This window comes from Asterias amurensis, chromosome 2, assembly GCF_032118995.1.
Source record: "Asterias amurensis chromosome 2, ASM3211899v1".
Taxonomy (NCBI): Eukaryota; Metazoa; Echinodermata; class Asteroidea; order Forcipulatida; family Asteriidae; genus Asterias; species Asterias amurensis.
In genome coordinates, this window is record NC_092649.1 from 26,589,477 (window position 1) to 26,614,685 (window position 25,209).

Sequence of the window (25,209 nt, forward strand, 5' to 3'; positions counted from 1 at the left end):
AACTTTGGCATTTATTTTACTTTTTGACCAAAAAGTGTTGATGTTTTTTGACCGAAAAGGTATTTAAGAATGGGAATCAAAGTGTGTTGAATCGGTTTTTAACGAGTGGTTTAAACCCGCCGAGGCCTGGTTCTTGATAGTTTACCCCGACTTCGTCTCGGTAAAACAAGCAGCAACTCTCCCAACTTGTTAGGCGTCATAGGTAAGCCAGCCAATGGGAAGCGAACATGCAAATAAGGGCCTTTACTGCACTGGAAAAAAAATTGCTGCTTTGGGGACGCATGCGATATTCGGTATTTTTACGAATTGTGAGAGCTAGCTGTCATTCCTCTCACGTTATTGTGTATGCAGTGTGCATGTTGTTGTTTTTCATAGCTCCATGGTTTGGTTGTAACTGCAGAATAGTTGAGAATTAGGTAAGTTTTATTTATAATTAACAGCTGAATCTTAACGTAGAGATTATGCAGTCAGGTTTTCATTAGGCAGTTTCATCAAGTTGATTTTACGTGTACCAAAACACACACACACACAGCCCCGAAAAAAAAGAACGAAATATATTAAATCATAACTCACATTTTGTACAACTCACAACTATGAGACTTGACAGCAGGCAGGAGCATTCTCTCCCCGTGCTTACATTTCAAAAATATTCGAAATCGGATGAATAGTTTCGGAGATATTGTAAAAAAAAGAGAGCAACGACAAAAAACAGAAGCTTGGCCTGGCGTGCAGCGCCCATTCGTTTGTGCATGACGTCAACTTTGAACCCCGTGGACAACGGATTTCGGAAATCTTCGGAAAGCGCCGAAGAAGCCCGAAGACGGTTTTTTGCGATGCGGGAGCACATGTTTACACAAAATGAGATAACGATTACATCATCGTGTAGCCGATAAAATTCCGCACATCGTGCAGCTAGTCGCATAGCTTTTACCATAAAAACCTATTTTTGTCGGCGTTTTCCATTTTTTGAATCAAGATTTCTTCCAGAGACAATCATCAAAATTGAATGCGACTTTGTCAGTGCTAATTCCCATACTTTTAAGTTTAACTTGTGAAAATTTGGTGTAATTTGATTATGTTTTCTTCTCCCGCAGAAAGGTTTTGTTAGACCATTTCTTGCAAAGTTGTCCTAAATACGCACGATTGTACATGTACGTCGTACTCGTACATCTTCGTGTTTCCGTGATGTGCCACCACAAGAGGGCGTGTGTTACAATAAGTTTGATAGGCCGGGGCTCTAATAATAGAAAGCTGGAAAGCTGCCCGATCTTGTTTCTTTGATAATTTCTACGTTCTGAATTGATAATAACAGACTGCTCATCTTGAGTCAAAAGAAACTAGTATTGTTATATACTTTTAAAGGCCTATACTAATTGAAACGAAAGTTGAACAAAAAAATGGATTGTATAATTATAGCCATTGGTTTTTAGAAATTGTCTTTGTAAATAATTATAACAAAAATAATCGATGTATACAAATGCCTTCATCCTCAAGTTTTTTAAAGATTGTTCTAATGTTTTACTGTGTTAATGCTACAATTTTAAATCAAAGGATCAACTGATCTTAAATTAAAGGAAACACCAGTCATAAACTCTTTAATTTTATTCCATTCTGGTTAATTCAATAATGCTATTTGTTGACATAATTAATAAAGAATATTCACACAAACACCTGCAAAACTTAACACATTATTTAATTTTTATAGTTAACAATTTTCCCCACGATGCCGCTCCTCAGTTTGATTCACAAAATATCACTTTTTGCCGTTCATAAAAAATCATACTAGCGCCTCAAAGCACAGTTTGTAAGAGATAGAGGGCGCTCGCCTAGTGTGCGCCCTCTATTGCCATAGGCTGTGCATTAAACTTGGCCGTGGCCGATATGAAGAAAAACATAAGAATTGAACTTGAACACGGGTACGTTTTTTTCACGATCCACGCTCATTAAAAACGGTATATCTCTGCAACCAAACATCCGATTTCAAAATTTTAAATTGATTTTTACTTCTAAGAATACACCTTAACAGACTACATCTTGTCAGAGAAAAAATCACCTGCATTAAATTTGACTGAAACTCCCTATTTTCATTATATTTCACAAGAGAAAAGCAACAATTTTAGGATAGTTTTTCGCACGTCGCCACCAATTTATCCGCCGTTGCATAGCACGTTGAACTATTTCTTTTACGGACAGACGGACGGTGATATTGTTTCTTGGTACGTTTCTGTTCCTATTTAGCTACCCCTTAGCTGTTGTGTTGAAAAAAGTAATACGCTGTTATTGCTCCATGTTCTTGAATTGAACTTGTAAATGTTGTGTGCATACATGTTATTTTAAAGCCATTATTATACAGTTTCGGCACAGAAAAAAAAGTTCACAGATTTACAATTAACTTGCACTTTTACAGGGTTTACAGAAGGTAATGGTAAAAGACTTCTCTTGAAATATTATTCCATGAAATGCTTTACTTTTCGAGGAACCATTAAAACAATTATCAACTCTCGTTTTCGAGAATTACAAATTTATTTTAAACACATGTCATGACATGGCGAAACGTGCCGAAACAAGGGTTGGTTTTCCCCGTTATTTTCTCCCGACTCCGATGACCGATTGAGCCTAAATTTTTACAGGTTTGTTATTTTTTATATCAGTTGTGATACTCAAAGTGTGGGCCTTTGGACAATACTGTTTACCGAAAGTGTCCAATGGCTGGGCCCAATCAATATCATTGGTCAAATTCAAAAAGTGAGAATTGAACCCGGTTCATACTTCATACGAATGCTATAATAAGCGTATTTTGCGGTCGCACTAAATACTGAGAACTTAAGACCCCTCACGACAACTCACGACAACAACTATTAAATGCACTTTAACAGAACATTTGAAAATAAGTCAACCGTTAAATATATGCACAAGAGTCATATGCATCTAAATCACTTTCTTGAAAAAATTGTATTTTTAATTTAACTGTAAAAAAATTAAGTGAGTTGTCTGTATTTAGTGCGACCCGTATTTTTAGGTAACATGGCTGTTTTTGCAACGCATGTTTAGCAGTCAGGAGTTGAACACAATTCAACTCAACTGTTCCGATGTATTCATCACATTCCTACTACGACTGCATTCGTATTTGCAGTAAGTATGAACCAGGCTTAAGTTTAATGTAAATCTGTTGGCGTTTGAGTTTTGAGAAACAGCTCCCTGTTAAGTGGCTTAATTTTCCACGAATTTGATTTCGAGACCTCAGATTTAGAATTTGAGGTCTTGAAATCAAGCATCTGAAAGCACACAACTACATGTGACAAGGGTGCTTTTTTCTTTCATTATTATCTCACAACTTTGACGACCGATTGAGCTCAAATTTTCACAGGTTTGTTATTTTATGCATATAATGTTGAGAAGACTAGTCTTTGACAATTACCAATAGTGTTTACTGTCTTTAAGTTGCTTTCATTATGTTAGATTTATTGAGGCCTAGTTGGAGATGAGTGATGTACTACCAGAGGCGGTACCAAGATCATGGCTTGGATTTGGAATGGGTCTTGCTGTTGGTGCTGTGGCTGCTTCAGGCGTTATCGGCTATATATGGAAGTGCTCAAAGGAGCAGTTTGTTGCAGACTGTAAGTTTAACTTGGAATTTTTTACATTTATAAAGAACAAAATCTACCTGGCAAGTAGATACACACATGGAGTGACCGCAAACCAAATTTATTAATACCTCACCATGCAATGCCTCAAATTCCATAAAACTTATTTTGGTAAGCATAATTTATGCTTAGCTACCATATTGAAATTGGGCAAGGACCATAGACACGAAAAAGGACGAAGGCTTTTAAGCCAAGCAGCATGAAATTCTGTGAGGTTTGCGAAAGCGCCATGTGTAAGACGAAAGCTTTTAAGCCAAGCAGCATGAAATTCTGTAAGGTTTACGAAAGCACCATGTGTAAATCTCTTCTGAATAGTGTTAATTTTGAACAGAACTAAGGGTTGACATCTTGGAATACGATCAGAGCATACTGATTGAAAAGTTTTTTGAACCAGCGTTACTCAAATGAGATTTACACATCAGGCCATTAACTTTTTATTTTAGGTCTTCTCAGTCGTTTTAAAGCAGTTTGCAACAGCTGATTCTAGTTACTCATTGCAGGCCCGATACTTTATTTATGCAAAAAAGGCATTGGGAGACTTTTGGGACGCTTGGTGGCAGCAGACTTACCAGGTAAAATCCATTGTTCTTGGTCATGTGCGCACGCTCGGAACTACGTGAACAATGGAAATTTACCTGGTAAGTCTGCTGCCACTTAGCGTCCCAAAGTCTCCCATAGCTTTCATGCCCCCCCCCCCCCCTCGGTCTTTGACTTGGTGCCCTTGAATTGCTCCAGTAGAATTTTACAATTTCCTCATAGGGTGAAAATACCTTGTGCCCTTGCCCTTTCAAAACGAAGCATACATTGATATTTGTCTCACATTTTCTTGTTTTCTTCAGATGTTCATTACGACCACATGTGGAATGAAAACCACCATCTAGGATCCTTTAATCCAAACACCAGTGTGGCCTCGTCACACTTTTCTACCCCAGTACGTACCGCAAGACCCGATGATGCCACGCATAGTGCTACCCAGAATCCCTTAATGGCCACCCACCACCACGATGTCGTTCCCGCCACATCTCTCAGAGAGCATGATGGGAATCTGGACGTCAGGGAGCAGGGTATGGGATACGGTGATAGCCGCAATCTACTTCATCTCCTGTACAACATGGCGGAAGACCAGTCACGGAAAGGTAAAGGCTTCAACCAGGCTAGATTGACCGGTGCCCCATTTCATAGAGCTGCTTAAGTACGAAAAGTGGCAAAGCACAACAAAGTTATGCTTAGCAGAATAAGGTTACCAGCCAACTAATATGCCACATGTACACTTTTGTGACCGGTATCCTGATAACTTCTGCTCTACAGCAAATTTTAAGCAATAGTTTCAGTTTCTGCCCAGCTGTGGCGGTTGGCTTCAGTCATGCACACACAGCTAAACCATTCAACTCAGCAAAACTTTTTAAATTTTTTTAAATTTTAAATTATTGTATCTTCAAGGCGCCATATAGCTGTTCTGTGAAAGGGAAGTTTCTATGTAAAGGGCTTTTGGGAGGGATCCACAAGACCACATTAGCTCAAATTGTTCTTGTTTTCTTATTACAGGACTGGAATCAAAATGAGGAGAAAAGTTTAACTAGCACCAAGATAATATTTCTCCCATTTTTACTATGGGCGAGTACACTTTGATACTTAATTAATTAAGTTGTGATAAAACATTCATGTGACTATTTCAATGCAGAGAGCTCGGTCCACAGAGGTATTTCCTGTAACTCGTGCAACGCCAGTCCTTTATGTGGAACCAGATACAAGGTATGTATCAACTATTTTGTTGTTTCTTGGTCTTCACTGCGTGATAATGCCCTCGGTTGGTGGCTGATCGCTGTTAATGGACTTCGGCTCGAGCCCACTCACGGTGGCCAGCCACCAACCTGAGTCCAACTTCATAGAGCTACTTAAAAGCAGAAAATATTGCAAAACAGGAGCCATCCATAAATGATACCATCCACAAATGGGGAACATTTTGGATGTTTTTTTAAAATGATTTTGGATGCTTGTTTTTCTTTGGTAATGTGAGCATGCTCAGAACTGCTTTTTGATACTCCCTTCGGATGTGAAAAGCGATGTATACAAATTTTTTATAATTTTTATTAACACCATCATGTATTCTGTTTGTTTCCGCAGTGTGCTAGTTGTGTGGACTATGATATATGCGAGCGATGTGAACCACATGACAGACATAATAGAACGCACGTCTTCATTCAAATCAAGATACCCATTCCACCTCTTGCCAATCCAAGAAATGTCCTCATTAAGCCGTTTTATCCAGGTCGGTAAAAGTGAAATGTTTCATTATTTTTATAGAACTTGAGGCCCGGTCACACAGGCCTCGATAACGAGAACGAGAATGGGAACCTAAAAAATGAACGCCCTCGGATTGGTTAAATTAGCGTTAGCTATTCTACATGGAGCAATTCAACCAATAGAATGCGTTCTCTTTGTGTCGTTATCGTTATCGTTATCGTTTTCGGCATCGCTGCAGTGTGACTCGGCCTTTATGCTTATAAATGCATTGGCACATTTCATTTCAATACTAATGTTAACTCATTTTGATGTTATTCATCAGGAAAGAAGTTGCCAATATAAAATAAAATGTACTTTGGCATTTGAATTAAAAACAAAAAATGTAAAACAAATATTCACATTTGTTGGCCTGTTTTGGCTCGTTTCTCCATACTGGTATTTCCGAAAAATGACTCATTTAGCTTGATGGCATCACATATGTTCCAGTTTCTGTCAACGTTGTTTTCAAAATTGTTTTAATAATTTGTGTTCCCCTATCATAGGTAAAGAGCTTCCAAGGCGGAGGCCAACATGGGAGGAAATCAACCATCTCAGGTCAAAGACATACTGTAAGTTGTTTTCAATTTTAGCAAAAAAAGTTGTTTTTGGAATTACTCAATTGTTTTAATCCTTTACAAGTTTAGATGTATACAATAAAGTGACACGGTTGGCTTGTGCGTAAAGCGCTCGCCTCTCACCAAGGTGACCCAGGTTCGATTCACGGCCAGGGCCATATGTGGGTTGAGTTATGCGTTGGTTCTCTGCTGTGTCACAAGGGTTTTCCAGACTATCCGGTTTTCCTCCCTCGGGGAAAAATCAAACACTTTTGATCTTGGCTGCGCTCCGTGGTCATAATGGGTTGATGTGGCTAGCAGCTGAAGGCGCCCTTGCATGCCTGCTTCTCGAACACACTGTAGCCGCGTCCTTCGCAATTCAGCTCTAGCTGCGAGGATCAAAAATTTGATTTACAAAAGGTATCAAAACCCTTTAAATGACTGAGTTGCTTACCTGTTTGTCTTTATCCAGTTAATCAACATGAATTAGAAGCCCTATTTGAGCAGTACAGGACATTATGTACCAAAGACAGAGGTATAACCAGAGAAGTGTACGACCAATGCCTAGGACCACTCGGTCTGGAGAAGAACTTAGTTATGGATAGAATATTCAAGGTAAGCTGTTACAGGCACTGTAGACCATTGTTGATTACTCAAAATGATTGTTAGCATAAAAACATACTTGGTAAGTAGCAATGGAGAACAAATTTGTGCTACAAGGGTGTTTTTTCGTTCATTATTCTCTTGCAACTTTGATGCCTAACGAGCGGTCTAGGTCACGGGACCAAGCTCTGGTGTTTTAAACAAGGTAGTGGGAAGGTAGTGCATTCTTATAGGATTTGAGGCATTGCATGGTGAGGTATCAATATACATTTGGTTTGCGGTAACACCATGTGTATATCTACTTGCCTGACGATGACTATACCATCTGCCCAGGTAATAGTTAATAAGCAGGACAGTTCTTTTCAGAACTGAGAAGTCTCCCGAACACCTGAACAATCTACTCCGTGGTAGTAGAATTAAGCAAGACAGTTCTCTAAGAACAAACTCTACCTGGCAAGTAGATACACACATGGTGTTACGGCAAACCAAATATATATAGTGCATTCTTCTCTACCAGCCGTGCTCATCACACCGTGAAGGGGGTAACCTTGTTTCAGTTGAGGAGTAGGTGGCAATGTGCTTCTGGTGACAGTTTGTTTGGGTTGACAGCCTAAAGCCCGGTTCATTCTTCATGCGAATGCGATAGTGATCACATTTGATATCATATACATGCATTTTGCGAAAAGAGAGTTGTGACATCAAATTCACGTCAAATTCCCTTCGCATCTGCAGGAAGAATGAACCATACTTAAATCAGTGAAGTGTAGCCCTCACCTTGAAGCGGTCTTCCCTGGCCTTGTGATGTTGGGCAATCTTTCATGAACAACAAAAAATTCCTAATAAACTAAATCACAATATATTTGACTTGTGTTGCACAGTTCTACGATGCAAATGGTGATGGCTATATTGACTTTGAGGAGTTTGTGTGTGGATTGTCTATCCTAATCAAAGGATCGCCAGAAGAGAAGGTTCGATGTAAGTAGAAAGTGCTCATTACTTGATTCTTGATGAAGTAATCCCTTTACAGCTGGTGAAAGCTAAACTGGGATGATGTGCTGTGCATGAACCCGTGACCAGTAGTGCAATAAAAGTGTAGGACAAGACAAAACATTAGAGGGAGAAACTAAACATTAGAGGGAGAAACTAGAGGAATCTGTCGTACACTTGCGGGCCGATTACCCGGATCTCCGGAAGGGCTGCAAGCCTAAATGCTTGGATGGAGGGTGCACTGACGACAGTAGAAGAGAATCTATTCCAGACCCTGATGGTATGAGGGTAGAATGAATATTTGTAGCAGTCCAGGGAGACGGCATGCCAGATTTTAGGTGATTTCATTCATATCATTTGCTTCACCAAAGCTTAGCTCTCATATTGCCAGCAGTAGAGTGTGGGTTCCAATCCCAATCATGACACTTGTGCCCTTAAGCAAGAAACTCAACAACAATTATCAACATTTTCAAAAGTGTACAAACCATACGCTGGGAGGGAGGGGGTTAATGCCTGCCAGACGCTTTCATTTTCTGAAAACATTTTGAACTGTTAAAACAGCGTCATGGCCCTGCAGTGCAGTGGTTTTGTTTGACCTTTGAAAGTCAGCTATGGCCGCATCTTGTTTGCAGGAAATTCCAGTATTTTTCCAACTTTATACATTTCTTGTTTCCGTGCTCATTGTTCAGGCTTTACTTGTAGGCCTAAGGTGTAGGCCTATCTCTATGTGAAGTAGAGAGTGGAAAAAACAACATTTGTTCACGAGAACATAATTTACTTACGAAACACAATCAGACAATCTGTGAATTTTACTATTTTTTACCTGCGGCAAAACATTATGCCGCAATGCAACTTGGGAACTAAAAATAAGTCACAACTAGTCTCGAAGTTGTGACTATTTGAGGCGTGACTGGTCGAGTAGTCAATTTTACTAGTCGCCCAAGCTTAATGATATCTGTGTTTATTGCAGATGCTTTTGAAGGGTATGACTTAGATGGAACGGGGGTCATCAGTAGAGACAACTTGAGGAAGATGTTTAAGGCGTACTTCTATATCACCATCGAGTTAGTAAGAGATGTCGTCAAGGCATGTGAAGAAGAAATGGTGAGTCAATGTTTCGGACCGCATGTGGTTTGAAGAATAAAAACATTATTTTGATTTGGTATGGTGCCTAATAACCATACAAGTGTAACAACCAAACATAAGATTGGAGAATACTAATTCATACTTGCAAACTTGTTAGCAAAAAAATATACATTATCTTTAATATCGCTGTTACTGGCCTCTGAGACTCACCCCACTGGTACCGGTGGATTACTATTCGATTCATACAACATTTATTTCCATATCACAGAAATACAAAAATACATGCTGGAATTAGACATGCTGGAATTAGACAATTAGGCGAAATGGTAAACAAGAAATACTGGCATAAAATGGAGAAGAAAACTATGTTAAATAATGAGAGACAAGTTCAAGCTTATAAGCATGCTTAAAATAGCCCCAAGAGGGTTTTGTTTTTAAAGCTGGATTGACAGAATTCAACACGCAAAGCTCATAGTGATGGATAGTTCTTGAGTATGACGTGCAAGTGAAGGGAATAAAAGAGTGTGACGGGATCTGATGAAGACAACAGCAATACTTTGATTGTGAATTCCAGCTTTATGGCTGTGATTCCAGCTTTATGGCTGTGATTCAACACTCTTGTGCTTTTACCTTTTACCCAGATGGCTAATTTTGATGACACCCAAGGCAGACCAGTGTCGTCTCTCTTCAGCGCACCGATCCCTACCGATACCGGAGCCGATCTGAACCTAACCGCCAAGGCACCGTTCCCTGGGAACCCTGGCAGCAGGTACATTTAAAGGATTTTGATACCTCTTGTGAATGAAGATGTATCTAATATAATTTACCTGTCAAAGTTTCAGCTTCATTAGTCATCATGTTTTTTTAGATGAAAAGTGTAAATCACAGAGAAAGGTGTTCAGGAGAGTCAAAAATATTCTTTCTCAAGAACTTGTTTGTACTTCAGAGGGAGTCATTTCTCACAATGTTTTATATTATAACACCCCTTACAAGTATTCTGCCTGCTCATTGGTTTAGAGCGCGTCACATGACATGTCTTAGTTTTGCTAGACGACGGCCGTGTGATAGTGCGTCGGTTTGCCATGCGCTAGTCCGACAGACTAGCACAAGGCGTGCAGTACCCAGACGTCCGTTGCGTGTACGAGGATGATAAATTAATAGTCTGTAACCATTTCAGATTGCACGACACTACATGCAGCACAGTAACAGTTTTTGTATTCGCGTCGTCCGTGGATTGTAGCATTCAGGTCTGTAACTTAATAATAGTAGTACAATATTTAGAAATGTTTGGGGTGTTATAAAACAAATATTGACTGCTTTTACTCGTGCAATGCTTAAAACTATGACTCCCGAGGTGATCCCCGTAGCGTTCTATTTTCCCTCGGCTTCGCCTCGGGAAAATAGAACGCTCCGGGGATCACCTCGGGAGTCATAGTTTTAACCATGGCACTCGAAGCAGTCAATATTTGTATACTATCAACAGCTGTCTGTGCCCCTTACCAAGCAACGCTCAATGCTAGTATATCTTTTGAGTGATTACCAAACATGTCTAGTGCCTTTAAGGTTTATGACATTGAGCCAGCTTGATGCAATTTTAGTCAAAATTATTCAATGTGCAAATGTATTCACTAAGACATGTGAAGGTTTCAAATGGTGTGAAAGTTTCTAGTATAATGGTAATTAGACATCACACCGGCTCCTCAGCCCTATTTATATGTACATTAATAAATTATCTTATTTAAAAAAAAAAACTGTGAATTGATGACATAACTGTGTCATCCGTTACTGATTTTATACTACTCGTTACAAAGGAAGCTTTAATGCTAATATATCTTTTGAGTAATTACCAAACGTGCCCATGCCTTTGACTTTAATGAAAGTTGAGCATATGATGCAATTTTTTGTCAAAATTGTTCTATGCGCAAATGTATTCACTAAGACATTTGAAGGTTTCAAAAGGTGTGAAAGTTTCTTGTATAATAGTAATTACCAACATCACACCAGCTCCCCGGCCCTATCGATATGTACATACTAATAATTTATCGTATTGGAAAAAGAAACCCCCAGGGAGTTAGTTAATGACATAACTAGGTCATCGGTTACTGATTTTATTATACTTTCAACAGCTCGTTTCATAGTAAGTTTTAATGCTAATATTTTTTTTGAGCAACTACAAAACGTGTCCAGCCGTTGATTTCACCGAACTCTCTTCCTAAGTTAGGATTAATTCCCGTATCCGTAGACATTAAGACACATTGAACCCATCCAAAGTTAGGATGAGTCATCCTAACTAGAGATAAGATTAGTTCGTGAAATCGGCTGCAGTGCCTTTAAGCTTTATGAAAATTGAGCTAAAATTGTTCTATGCGCAAATGTAATCACTAAAAGATGTGTATGTGAAGGCTTCAAATAGTGTGAAAGTTTCTAGTATTATTGTAATTAGACATCACACCAGCTCCGCGGCCCTAATCTTTATGTACATATTAATAAATTATCTCATTGCAAAAGCCACCCCCTGGGAATTAATGACAGAACTGTGTCATACGTTACTGATTAAATGATGAGTCCTATTTATGTGTAGGAGTACAGGGCCCAATTTCATAGAGCTGTTAAGCACCAAAATTGTTTAGCATGAAATTTCTTCCTTGATAAAAACAGGATTACCAACCAAATTTCCATTTGTTGCATATTGCTTGTTACTGGTATTCAGCTTTTGTTTGCTAATCCTGAAAATCACTTGGAAATTTGGTTGGTAATCCTATTTTAATTAAGGAAGACATTTCATGCTAAGCAAATTGTTGTGCTTAGCAGCTCTATGAAATTGGTCTCAGGCGGTTCAGTGCAAGGTACAGTCAAACATGCCAGAAACACCTCGGCAAACCCTTCCTCTTAAAGGCACTCAACACCTTGTGTAATTACTCAAGGAATTGTTAGCATCAAAACTTACCAGGTAACGAGCAATGGAGAGCTGTTTTTAGTATAAATCTTTGTGAAAAACGACTCCCTCTGAAGTACGTAGTTTTTTAGTGCTAAAAGACTTCAGGCCTGAAGCCCTTTTTAGGCTTCTGAAAGCACACAAATGGGTGCCACAAGGGTGATTTTTTTCAAAGATTCTCATTTGCAGGTTAATTGGGTCAAAATTTTCACAGATTTGTTATTGTATGCATATGTTGGCATACACCGTGTGAGAATACTGGTCTTTGACAATTACCAAGTATCAAGTGCCTTTAAAAGGCAAAGTGTACAAACAATGAAATAAATATAATATAGTAGGAAAATCTGTCAAGTTTTCTGTAAATTTTTCAATTTCTGTCATGTCCTTGTGCTCCTTTTCGGAAGGGTCAGATACAAAGAACAAAAATTAAAACAATTTAGTTTATGTGTGTGGTGGGTTTTTTTCTGGGAATTTTTCTGGGAATTTTCTTTTTTCCTGTTTTGTCCTTTGGCTACGTCTCGGGAAGAGTCCAATAAAAATGAAAACAAGAATGAAAACATTAAGTTGATGTTTGTTGGTTGTTTTTTTCAGGGAGGATATGTGGCCAGTCATGGAAGCAATGTCTCAGGACGCAGTGGAAGAAATGGTGGAGAATGTATTCAAGATGGCCAATGTTGACCTCGACCAAAGGTGAGAAGCAAGAACAGATTCTTATATAAAATTTGGTTTTTACCCATACACCGATGTGTGTTAGCACTGTATACTCGGTACTTTCCCGAGGCCTGTGAAAAAATATCACTAGGCATATTACTCGGGTGGGATTCGAACCCACGAACCTTGCAATTCTAGAGCAGTGTCTTACTGACTTCATGTAGACTACCGATTCAATGAAGATTCAATGAAGTCTTCAGGCCGAGTCACTGCAGCGATAACGAAAACGATAACGATCACAACGCAAAGAGAACGCATTCTATCGGTTGAATTGCTCCACGTAGAATATGCACATGCTCATTCAACCAATGGAATAGCAAATAGAAGTACCATTGCACGCTGAGTCACTCACCGTGCTTTTTCGTTCCATCCGAAAAGTACTATTGCACGCTGCCAGCGTATATCTCAACATATGCATGAAATAACAAACATGTACAAATTTGAGCTCAATCGGTCATCGAAGTTGCGATAATAATGAAAGAAAAAACACCCTTGTCACACGAAGTTGTGTGCTTTCTGATGCTTGATTTCGAGACCTTCTAAATCTGAGGTCTCGAAATCAAATTTGTGGAAAATTACTTCTTTCTCGAAAACTACGTTACTTCAGAGGAGCCGTTTCTAACAATTTGTTTATACTATCAGCCTCTCCCCATTACTCGTAATCAAGTAAGGATTTATGCCAATAATTATTTTGAGTAATGACCAATAGTGTCCACTGCCTTTAAGGTGAACCCTCTGCTGCCACAGCCCATGTTGTATTGTAAACTTGTGTGTGATCCCTGGCTACAAGGCTGTTAATAGGTTGAATTGCTTCTGACTTGTACCCTGAACAAATGTATTGAGACCGCCAGCATTACGGGTAGATAGCTCAGTTGGTAGAGCACTGGCACGTTTTCCCTTAGATCGCAGGTTAGAGCCCCGCTCTAGTAAATTTGTCTTTGGTCATCCCTAAAATTAAACTTGTTATCAAACTAACTTCATTTGCGACCTTTTGCCATACAAATGCACAATTTATTTGTCCAGCCATTTTGCATTTTCTCAAACAAAATTGGAGGCTGGAATACACAATCTAAGAGGCGTTTCAGATACAAATTTTGATGGATAAAAACTGTTTATCTATACCCACATTACTTCAAAAATGTTTCTCAAAATGCTTTATAAGATTATCGAAAGCTGCTGTACTTCTAACCAAGTAATTATTTTTTATAATAACAAATTCTTAATAACAAATTCTTACATAGCGCATTTCACAATAACCGTATCAATGTGCTTTACATTAGTGCCCTGGTTGTAGGGCCAATAACATCCCCGTAATGTTTCTCAGCTCCCTAGGGAGTATACAGACCTGAGCTGCCTATAAGGCGCTTGTGGCTTTTCATACACAGTATCATCTCATTTTTCCATGATGTACATTTCATCCCTAAATCTTCTGCCTTTCATTCCAAGAGCGATCCCCGTGAGTATTCCGAGGTAAATCCTCCAACACGAACCACTGGACTGTAATAATTTCAACATTCTCGGGCAAGATTGAATAGTAATTTCACTTATGACTGATCCAATTTGTCATTCTCTTTGGAGATTTGATGACACCCCGGTAAAACGAGAGGGGGGCCCCAGGGTGGACATTAAAAGGGGAAAAATGGACTTAAAGGCAGTGGACACTATAGGTTATTACTCAAAATAATTTTTAGCATAAAAACTAACTTGGTAACGAGTAATGGGGAGAGGTTGATAGTATAGAACATTGTTAGAAACGGCTCCCTCTGAAGTAACGTAGTTTTCGAGAAAGAACTAATTTTCCACGAATTTGAGTTTGAGACTACAGATTTAGAACTTGAGGTCTCGAAATCAATCGTCTGAAAGCACACAACTTCGTGTGACAAGGGTGTTCTTTCTTTCATTATTATCTCGCAACTTCGATGACCGATTGAGCTGAAATATTCTCAGGTTTGTTATTTTATGCATATGTTGAGATACACCAACTGTGAAGAATAGTCTTTGACAATTACAAATAGTGTCCAGTGTCTTTAATACCTTCTTATGATTGATAAGCTGTCAATGTATAATTGGTTTGTAGTATTCACCATGTGCATCTACTTGCTGGGTAGATTATGTTCTGTTGAGTATCGCTATACTACTACCGCGAGGTAGATTTTTCTGACTTCTGGAGAACTCAGTTCTAAGAAGTCCTGGGCCCAATTTCATAAAGCCTGTAAGCACAAAAAATTGCTTAGCATGGAATTTCTTCCTGGATAAAAACAAGATTATAGACCAAATGTTAATTTGTTGCATATTGCTTGTTACTGAGATTCAGCTGTTGTTTGCTTATCCTGAAAGTCACGTGGAAATTTGGTTGGTAATCCTGTTTTTATTATAGAAGAAATTTCATGCTAAGCAAATTTGTGTGCTTACAGGCGATATGAAATTGGGCCCTGCTTACTAACTACTACCTAGGTGGAAGGTAGAAAATAATCTTTATCCCAATGAGAATTTAACATCTATAATCTCTATCTTGATATTTATTCACTGCACAGAATAACACGACAGCAATTCCAGGAAATGACTGTCACAGACTCGAGTCTGCTGGACTGGTTCGATACACTGGGGACCGTATTCTAAAAACCCTCCACACTGAAGTCTACGCTCGATGTTCAAGATGAAAGGTAAGAAAGCTCTTGTGGAATTATTCAAATCACAAACGACTTTTATTTATGAAGGTCCTTTCATGTAGGCCTACTTCATGAATTATTCATACAGTGAAGTAATCAAATCATGAACGACTCTCATCCAGGCTCTCATCATTGGTTCTTCATGTGCTTCATGAATTAATCATGTACTTCATGAATTATTCATACAGTGAAGTATTCATATGAACGACTCATCATGGATTCCCCATGTACTTCATGAATTATTCATAATGCTTCATGAATTATTCATACAGTGAAGTACTCATGTCATGAACGACTCTCATCATGGATTCTTCATTGAAGTATTCATGCCATGCGCTATTTATGTCAAGGTTGTAAATGACTCGCTAACGGTGGGGGAGGGGGGTGGTTAGGTGACTACAGGTACTGGCAACATATACTCTACTGAGGGTTGCGACACATCAGAATGTATGTGGTATGAATAGGTGCACAGCCATAATCATGGGTACACGCTTATATGTGTGGTAAATTTTATGAATAACTGTTTGAAAACCACCGATGTACTAGCAGTTGTCTCAGTGTTATGAATATATCAATTAACAATGTGTCAATGATGAATATATAAGTGCTTGAGTTGTCAAATTAGAAGATCTGCAAAGAGTTACTCAATATTTATAATGTTGTTCATTTGGTGTCTTTATATCAAAATGTGTACCCATGACTGTGGCTGTGCACTTTGTACATTCATTGCATTTGTTGACATATCATGGAAGAGTAGGGTTTACACCCCATGTTTCTGGTTCACATAGCAAGCACCCTTACAGGCTGCCTCAGGCTTGCTAGCCTCAGTGATTAAATTCACTTAAGGGGCCTACAAAATGTAGTTTTACAGGAAATGAATTGTCGGTATCATCGGCCGTAATCGATATCAGTACAGAATGCAGTGCTGTGTTCCACTCAGCATTGATGCCTCCTTTCCTTAGTAACAGCACTAAACTCATTTCGTCTTTCTTAGTTACTAATTCTTTGTGTGGCATGTATTGAGTTATGTTGTCATGCGGGTGTTTATTAAACAGGCAGCAATGTGTGAATTGGATCTACATGTAGAGCTTTGAATTGAAGGAGTTCTCGCTTCCAAAGGCCAGTTAAAGTTTTCTCAGGACTTCCTCAAACTGTAGTAGGCCCCTGCAGGGCCCTCTGTGGTCACAATTGACCCACTTGTTGCGCGAGTTGTTTGTTTATTGAACATAGCAATACATGAATCGGATGGAGCTTTGAATTGAAGCGCCCGCCCTTGCAAATGCTAGTTCAAATTTTCTCAGGATTTCCTCAAACTGTAGCAGGCCACTATAACGCCCTCTATTGTCAGGATTGCTAAAAAGCAAAATGCAGAGGCCTAGGCCACGGTCGATCAGACAGCCGACTGCTGTCTGAGCAAGAAATTAAATGGCTACATATTATATGATGGATCAATTGTAAACACCCGTATATCTGACCATTAAAATTGCTGGACCAAACTTACCGCTGGCCCTCGCGAGAAAAAAATATGGATAATGTTGCCCCCCCTGGTAATAATAACAGTCTAGGTTTTTCTCTCCAAAGTTTATCTATGTGTAGAATTTGCATTCGTTCCAGACAGCGCTATATTTCATGTGCTACGTGCGCAAACCTACCCTAATAAACAATTGATGAGCAGCTAAGGAGTACACTAAGAACTTTGCCATTTGCTGGAAAGGCAAGAACACTAAGGGCCCTATGTGTTCAGTATGGAATGAGGAGAAATGAACAATAAATCCTTTTCTAGGTTGTAATTTTTTTGTTTTACCGTAGAGCATGCAAGTGAACCCTCAAGTCTTAACTTCGCCTGATGCAACATTCGTAGCCGTGTAATTACTGTTAAAAACTTAAGTTTGTGTTCGCGACCTTTGGACCTATCTCTTTTTCATTTTCTGGCCTGATACTTCACGGAGGCAGCGAAAGCGATTGCCCCCAGTCCCTCTGGTCATTGCCTTGGTGCCCTTGAAATGCTTCAGTAGAATTTTACCATTTATTCATAGAGTAATCTTTGCTAAGGAAAAAATGCCTTGGTGCACCCTTTCAAAAACGAAGCATACAGGCCTGATCTTGTATTCTTTTCTTCATTGTAAAACCTTTTTTTTAAACTGTAGTGCATGCAAGTCGGCCCCTCAAACTTGACTTCGCCTGATGCAACATTTGTAGCTGTGTATTTACTGTAAAAACTTCAGTTAGTTTTTTGCGACCTTTGGACCTTTCATTTAAGCTTTGAGCAAGAGAGAGAGAGAGCACATTTGTTTGCTGTAGGTATTTTTAGGCTCAGAATACAGTTCACTTTAGGAAGGTTCTGCAGCTTTAGTTAGTAAAATGCATTTAGAGAAACTTTTCACTACAAAGTACTGCGGTTATGAAAAAATAAAATCTTTTAACCTAACCCCCCATAATTTGAATTTTTAAAAGCTTTACTGACAGTAATGTTCGCAGACTGTGTATTCAAACTGCGGATTCTTCGTTGTGGACATAACCGCTCCAGATTTCCAACAAACGCTACCACGCCCCTTTGAAATGCATTTTTTCCCGATTAGTTTTAAGGTACTGTAAACATGTATACAACTACATGGGATTGAAACACCTTGTTCCAAATTTGTTTACCAATATGCAAACACTCCCTTTAAAGGAGGAATTTATTGATCAATGAACACCTGTGAATTAATTCGTACCTTAATGAGTCGGTTTGGTGTTTTGGCTGCTTGCTTGGACTTTACTCTCCTATTCTTGTTGCAAGCGCAGCATGTATATTTATGTGACATTTACGGGCGTCTCTTGACATTACTCTGGGGGGGGGGGGGGGAGGTCACCAACTGGACTGTTTAAAGGGTTTTGATACCTTTAGTTTTGTAGATCAAGTTTTTGGCTAGGTCGTGTATTCCTACTCACTGTGAAAGAAGATGTATGTAATATAATTTTCAGAAGTGCAGAAGTTTCAGCTGCATTAGTCGTCAAGTCTTTTAGAAAAAAAAGGAAAATCGCAGAGCAAAGTTTTCAGGAGAGTTGTGTACATTTGTTGTACATGCAAAACTATTTTTTGTGTCCTTATCGTGACATTGTTTTACTTATTTCTCAAAAACTACAGCGCCTCAGCATGTAATATCATTATCTTCAAACCGTGTAAAGTTTAGTGGACGTTGTGTTTTGTGTCATACGAAAAGTACCCAAACCCTTTAAGAATCGGAGTGAGGAAATCTCTTTGTGGATTAATCCAATTCAGTTTCATTTATTTTCATTCCGGAACAGAGATAGAGAGAGACCGAGAGAGTAGTGGATTTAAATGAATGACATTCCCATGGAACGAATAAGAAGCATAGGGAACTTGCCGACATGAAAGGCTTTTTTTTATTGAGTGCTTTCAACAGTTATTATAAACATGGTTCTATTTATAGTAGTGGCTTCTTATACTGTATAGCGCTCAAACATCTCTGTCACTTAGTGTTGTAGTGAATTCCTTTAAGAATAAATAAAGCTTAAGGTGTTTCAGCATTCCGTATTTTCCTGTAAGGTATTGTGGAGCTATGTTTTTTAAGTATGAGACCTTTTTTCCTTGACATGCATGTATATTTAGCAACCCGCAATGGTTTACAATGTGCTGTGGCGCAATGTGCTGCCCATCAAACCAAGAACACAGGGGCGAACCCCTTCTCTTTACGATAAGTGCACTGGGTTCTTTTTACATTTTAGCAAGGGACTTAGTAAGGGACCCTTGCTAAATTGCTCTTGCGTGAAAGGGGCTTTGGGTTTGTAAGTTATTGTAGAGTCTTGAAGGGTTGACAGCAAGGTGTTCTTAAGAAAACTGTCAGTGTGAGTGATAAAATAGGGCTGTCATAAAATAAATTTCCTCTCTCACTAACACTTTGCCGGCGATAAGATATCAAACAAAAACACGGTTTGAAATGTCAAGCTCTTTCACACCGGCGACCTTTTTTTTGCTGTTGAAAACATGCTCGTTTTGTTCTGGATATTGCCAGTGTCCATGATGTATCACCAGTCTCCACAGTCTATTTCTCAAGTGTGTATGTATGACTGTGTGATAATGGAAGTTTTAAAGCTAGCATTTGGCAAGATGGTAAAATTGCCTTGGCTGTATATTATGTTGTCCAATCAATTATACCCAGAGAGAAGAACAGTTGCTTCTAGACATTGCAGATCAAGCTGCAACAATACATCACCTTGCGGTTCATACTGATTCTTTGTACAATTTATGAGAAGATCATCAATATGATGGGTTCGTGAAGTTGGGCTAAAATATCTCAAAGCCTCAGCAGCTGCAATAGTAGAGTAACAAGGGCCCAAGTTCATAGAGCTGCCTCCAAGCGCAAGCTAGTTGAAAATGTGAGACCAATAAAGAGCTCACTCTGCGGTACTGCAGTTAATAACAATCCTATAAGCTAAAGTAGTACTCCCCCGCAGATGTTCTACTTCCGCCCCTTTTTGTAGTTAAAAAGCAGGACAGTTTTTCTCAAACCTGAGAAGTCTTCCCAAAAATCTACTCCCTGGTAGTAGAGTATCTAGCAAGACAGTTCTCTAAAGAACAAACTCTACCTGGCAAGTAGACACACACACATGGTGTTAACGCAAACCAATGATAGGCGTACCTCTCGATGCAATGCCTAAGATCCCATTTAGCTGCATGTACTAAGCACAAAATGATGTATGCGATCCATGTTTACCCCAAGTAGTAATTTCTGCACCATGAGAGACTTCATGACTGGGCCCAATTCTATGGCTCTGCTTACTGTCAAATTCTGCGCTTAAGATCACCTTGCACGGCAAGCGCCGAATTTCAGCTGTATAAGCGTAGAATGCCTAGCACGCGCACAAGTTAAAATTTCCTGCTACCACGTGAAATATGCTTGACGTGAGTGTAGGATTGCCTGCTTTCGGTAAGCAGAGCCATGCAAATTGGACCTTGATTGGATCGTTTATAGGGCGAGTAAAGGCGGAGATCCATTGCCTCTCTCTATGCACATCTCATCCCACGCGGTCGTCATTAATTCTAGTTCACTCAGCTGGTTCAGAAGTAATTTATTATTTATGTCATTATCCGTCCTAGTCCATGCGGTGTGTCCGTTATGGTATTGTCTAGCCACTAGCCATGTTGTCACTACTGATTAAACTGTGTAAATGGCACTGAAGGTTTTGTCTTCGCCTGTCTTTGAATTTGTTTTTTGAAAAAAATAGGGCATTTTCACCAAACGTTTAAAGTTAAAAACAACCGCCAGATGCAAGATGGACACTACAACAATTAACATCAGCACTATTTGCATGATTTGCTTCTAAAACAAGTATGTTTTTTAGTTGGGATTTGGTAAGCATAAATTGGTTATGCTTAGCTACTTTTTGTGGTAAAGGCACTGGACACGTTTGGTAATAATTGTCAAAGACTATTTTTTTTACTTGGTGTATCTCAACATATGCATAATATAACAAACCTGTGAAAATTTGGGCTCAATTGCTCATCAAATTTGCCTGGAATAGTGAAAGAAAAAACACCCTTGTTGCATTACTTTGTGTGCTTTCAGATGCGTTAGAAAAGGCTTCAGCTGAATCTTTTATTTGAATGAAAACTTACCACTGTCTCAAAAACTACGTTTCTCACAATGTTCTATACTTCAAAAGCTCTCCATTGCTCATTGCCATGTAGGTTTCTTTATGCTAACAATTATTTTGAGTAATCAAATAGTGTCCAGTGCCTATGAAATAGGTCTTCATAGATCAGACATTTGAAACCATCAGACTGTAATATGCAACACTAACAGGCATCTTGGGACAGAATCTGAAATCCAACGTACGTTAACACACAATTATTGCAGATAAAATGAACGTCTATGTCTTCACTCATGCGTGGTTATTTGATGCTCACTTGGGAGTGAAACATGAAAAATAGATACTGAGTATTAAACAGAGCGAGAGATTGTTGAATTCTAAATTGGGGTTAAAGGCACTGGACAGTATTGGTAATAACTCAAAATAATTATTAGCATAAAACCTTACTTGGTAATAGCAATGGAGAGCTGTTGGTGGTATAAAACATTGTGAGAGATGGCTCCCTCTGAAGTTAGTTTTCGAGAACGAAGTAATTTTCCACAAATTTGATCTTGAGACCTCAGAATTAGATTTTGAGGTCTCGAAATCATGCATCTGAAAGCACACAGCTTCGTGTCCAGTGTCTTAATTGAATGGCAATAAAAACTATTGGTTTAGCCTACAGCAGCTTTCGATAGCATAATGTATTTTCATAAACCTTTCACTTTAAAGTAATGTGGTCCTGTAAGAAGATATTAGTTTTGAATGCCCCAAATTTTGAATTTTGTCAGATTAGGGATTATTCTTCCTGCGCAGATATTATCTGCTCTGGATTTTTTTGCGACTTTTCAAAAATGCGACCACATGCTTGTTTGTCTACAGTTAAATAGGATTAAAACAAATTTATTTGTATGATTTTTAGAAATGCTTATAAGCAGTTTAAAAAATCATACATATAGTTATTCTTTGTCTGTAAATGGATGCCCGCTGGAAAGTTTGGGAGTTTTGGGCAGAAAATGGTAACCCCCCCCCCCCACGCTGAGAAAGAAAGGCATGTCTAGGAATATAGAGCTATTAAATAAAGAGCACCATCGAGTTTCAAAATTATGAGCATCCTTCTATCCAAATGAGCTTTTAGCTTAATGAGTCTGTTTAGCTTTTAGGACTATTTGTTGCCATAGAAACGTAATAATCATATCTTCGTTGCCTACATTTACTGTAAAATGTAATTTTTGCTAGTTTTTTACCCAATCGAATTACCATATTTTTTTTTAATGTGGACAATAATTGCTATCTATCTGTCTATTTATCTATCTATGTAATTAAGTTCCCTTCTCGGAGAGTCCCTTGCTTCACAACCAGAATCTATTAAAGGAAAGGAAATGATCGAGTCTATTGCTTTTTTGAATAGAGAAACAAAACAAAAAGAGAGTAATTAGGTGGAGGGAGACATTGGAACAAAATGCCAGAGTTTATGACCACTGCATGGACGTATGACATGATTGTCTTACCTTGGAATGTTACAGCGCGTTTTTTCTTTTGACTATTGGCAATAGGCTTATGGTTAATTCCAAGCAAACATAGACCTGACAATTAAATTTTTGTCACAGCTTTCTTTCCACTTTGAAGTTATAATAGCTATAATATCAAATCAATTTATTTCAGTTGTTTATAAGGTATGAACCAAATTTTGCCAAAAAAAAAAAGAACTCAGCTTGGGCTCCATGTAGGCTTGGCTAAATAGACTGGAAAAACTGTAATACGACTGACCGTAATGCAACTGACCATGTTTTTTTCCGGTATAACTAAAAGTTAAAAATGCTGACCATTTATAAGTATCCTGTTGGATACTTATGTATAAGAGTTGTGTGTTAAATGTAGTAAAACTTTTGCAATTTTTTTTTTTTGAGGAAACTTTTGATTTGTGACAAGTGTGTATTTTTTACCATGTCCTTTTTGTGTAATGCTACCGACCGCTTGTAAGTTATGACATCCAGAGCACATACATGTAGCCCACAACATTTCTGATATCATCAATTCAAAGCCTTGGGTGTTTTAAGTACAAATCAGCCAATAAACTTTGCGGAAAGAATATCTCACATTGAACTTCTAGCAACAAGATCAAGAAATGAAACGGAAAAGTGTAATGCGACTGACCATGGAATTGCCCCTATGCGCAAATTTGGTATCATTAATTCTCTTTTTGTTTGAAACATTTGTTACAATGTCTAACACATTTGCTTGCTCCCCTAACAGGGCCAAATTTCATAGAGCTGTTAAGCAGAAAATATTGCTTGACAAATTCCTTTGCTTAGCCAAAATTAAGTGGGGCCCCAGTCACAACAATGCAAACATAATGTTTATTTTGGCTGGTAACCTGTTTCTGTTAAGCAATACTTTACTGTGCTTAGCAAGTTTTAGTGACACCAGGCTTTATGAAATTGGGCTCAGATATGCTTGATTAGCTTTCATCACAATTTGATACAAACATGTTTTTATAACTAACGTTCTACATTTTAACTTTTAAAGTTTCTGTTTGCAATTTCACGTGTTAAACTTATGATCCATGATTATTTAGTTCTTTGATCTCAGTGAAGATCCTGTTGTTAATTTCAATGTTCATACCAGAACCCAAATTCCCGGCTCTGCTTACCGCCAAAGTCCATGCGTACAATCACCATTCTAAGCTTACTGTGCAAGCGCCGAACTTCTGCGCTAGCCTTGTAAGCAAAGAATGCCTACTAAAAGGGAGTACGCACACACCTTAGCAAAAATTCACTTCTAACCGTAAAAATCATTGTAGGCTTGACGAATGCTCGGAATTCCCTGCTTATGTAAGCGCTGATTCATTGCATACTGTAAGCAGAGCCATGAAATTGGGACCAGTACCAATCCTCAAGTGAAATATTTTGGTCTAAAATTCAGTCTAGGAGATATTACTTGATCACTTATTCTGATAGTGCTAATTCAAATAAGCCCTTTATGGACAAAAAACATTTCTCTTTTGATGTTTTCATTAAAAAATGGACCACAGATTTTGATCAACGTTTTCACTTGTTGGTGGATGGTACAGTATGTTTCTTTACCACTAGAGAATTAACATTTATGTTAACTCATGAGTTTACAAAACCAATTTATACACGTTCCCTTTAAAGGCACCAGAACACCATTGGATTGGCAAACGAGTATTCTCACTTTTTAACTGAGAAAATTTTGACTCAATTGGTCATCGAAGTTGCAGAGCATAATGAACGAAAAAACAACCTTGTACAAATTTGTGTGCTTTCAGATGCTCAAAAAAGGACTCGGGGCTTGAAGTCTTTTAAAATTTGAGTGAGAAATTACCTCTTTCTCAAAATCTCATTACTTCATACATTTCTTACAATGTTTTATACAATCAACAGCTTCTCCTTACCAACTTAGTTTTTATGCTAACAATTATTTTGAGTAATTACCAATAGTGTCCAGTGCCTTTAAAGTTGTGACAAAACAGTTTTGTTTCTTTGCTGGTTACTGTTTTTCTGTTTTGTTCTTAGCTAGTTGTTGAGCTTAAGCAGCTCCATAAAGCTGGGCCCTGCATTAAGCTAATTAGCACAATAAATTGTGCTAAGCAGAAACAGGTTACCAGCCGAAATACCATGCACTGTATATATATGCTCTGTGACTGGTTCTCAATTAATATTTGTTTACTCTGCACAAATTTTGCAGCTGAGTTTTTAATTACATTGAAGCCCAGCCTTGGGTGAACCCTTCAAGATAGTGCACTTGAACTTTGCACTGCTTTTAGTTCTGAAACCTGAGAGCACTGAGAGATGTTAATTTCAAATTCAGGGCAAAAATCTTTTCTTCAATTTAATCTCTCATCGTGGTTCAAAAGTACAACTATTCACAGTTTGTTATTAAAGTCATGCAGTATATGTCACTTTCAAGTTATATTTGAATGACGGTCTGGTACAATGCCTTGTTGGGTTGTAAGTGAATGCTCAAGTTTGAATTCCCCAGACTAAATTCAGTGTTCGCAGCTCTGTTATTTGTATACTAAAGCCATGTCCGAAACGGCGACTTCGGCTACAGCTACGGCTAGATCAGCGCGTTTGCCAGTGTTGTAGAATAGGCAGACACGGGTGATCTAACCGTAGCTGTAGCCGAAGTGGCCATTTTGG

The 25,209-nt window shown here is 38.5% G+C and overlaps 1 protein-coding gene across 2 annotated transcripts in view; it reads left to right on the plus strand.

Annotated features, from left to right (window-relative positions):
* The first annotated feature begins 284 nt into the window (after nucleotides 1-284).
* LOC139954456 (synapsin-3-like) overlaps nucleotides 285-25,209 on the plus strand; it is a 288,306-nt gene continuing 263,381 nt past the window's right edge. Inside the window, exons 1-12 of one of the 2 annotated variants that reach the window (XM_071954259.1) lie at nucleotides 285-416; nucleotides 3,460-3,617; nucleotides 4,484-4,780; nucleotides 5,326-5,396; nucleotides 5,769-5,913; nucleotides 6,431-6,496; nucleotides 6,954-7,096; nucleotides 7,963-8,059; nucleotides 9,042-9,175; nucleotides 9,799-9,926; nucleotides 12,684-12,782; nucleotides 15,338-15,466. In XM_071954259.1, coding sequence (XP_071810360.1) covers nucleotides 3,482-3,617; nucleotides 4,484-4,780; nucleotides 5,326-5,396; nucleotides 5,769-5,913; nucleotides 6,431-6,496; nucleotides 6,954-7,096; nucleotides 7,963-8,059; nucleotides 9,042-9,175; nucleotides 9,799-9,926; nucleotides 12,684-12,782; nucleotides 15,338-15,422 — 1,401 coding nt within the window. In that variant the 5' untranslated portion in view covers nucleotides 285-416; nucleotides 3,460-3,481 and the 3' untranslated portion in view covers nucleotides 15,423-15,466. Of the gene's footprint in view, nucleotides 417-3,045; nucleotides 3,133-3,459; nucleotides 3,618-4,483; nucleotides 4,781-5,325; nucleotides 5,397-5,768; nucleotides 5,914-6,430; nucleotides 6,497-6,953; nucleotides 7,097-7,962; nucleotides 8,060-9,041; nucleotides 9,176-9,798; nucleotides 9,927-12,683; nucleotides 12,783-15,337; nucleotides 15,467-25,209 lie in introns of those variants that run through there. The other variant, XM_071954260.1, reaches the window with a different exon arrangement.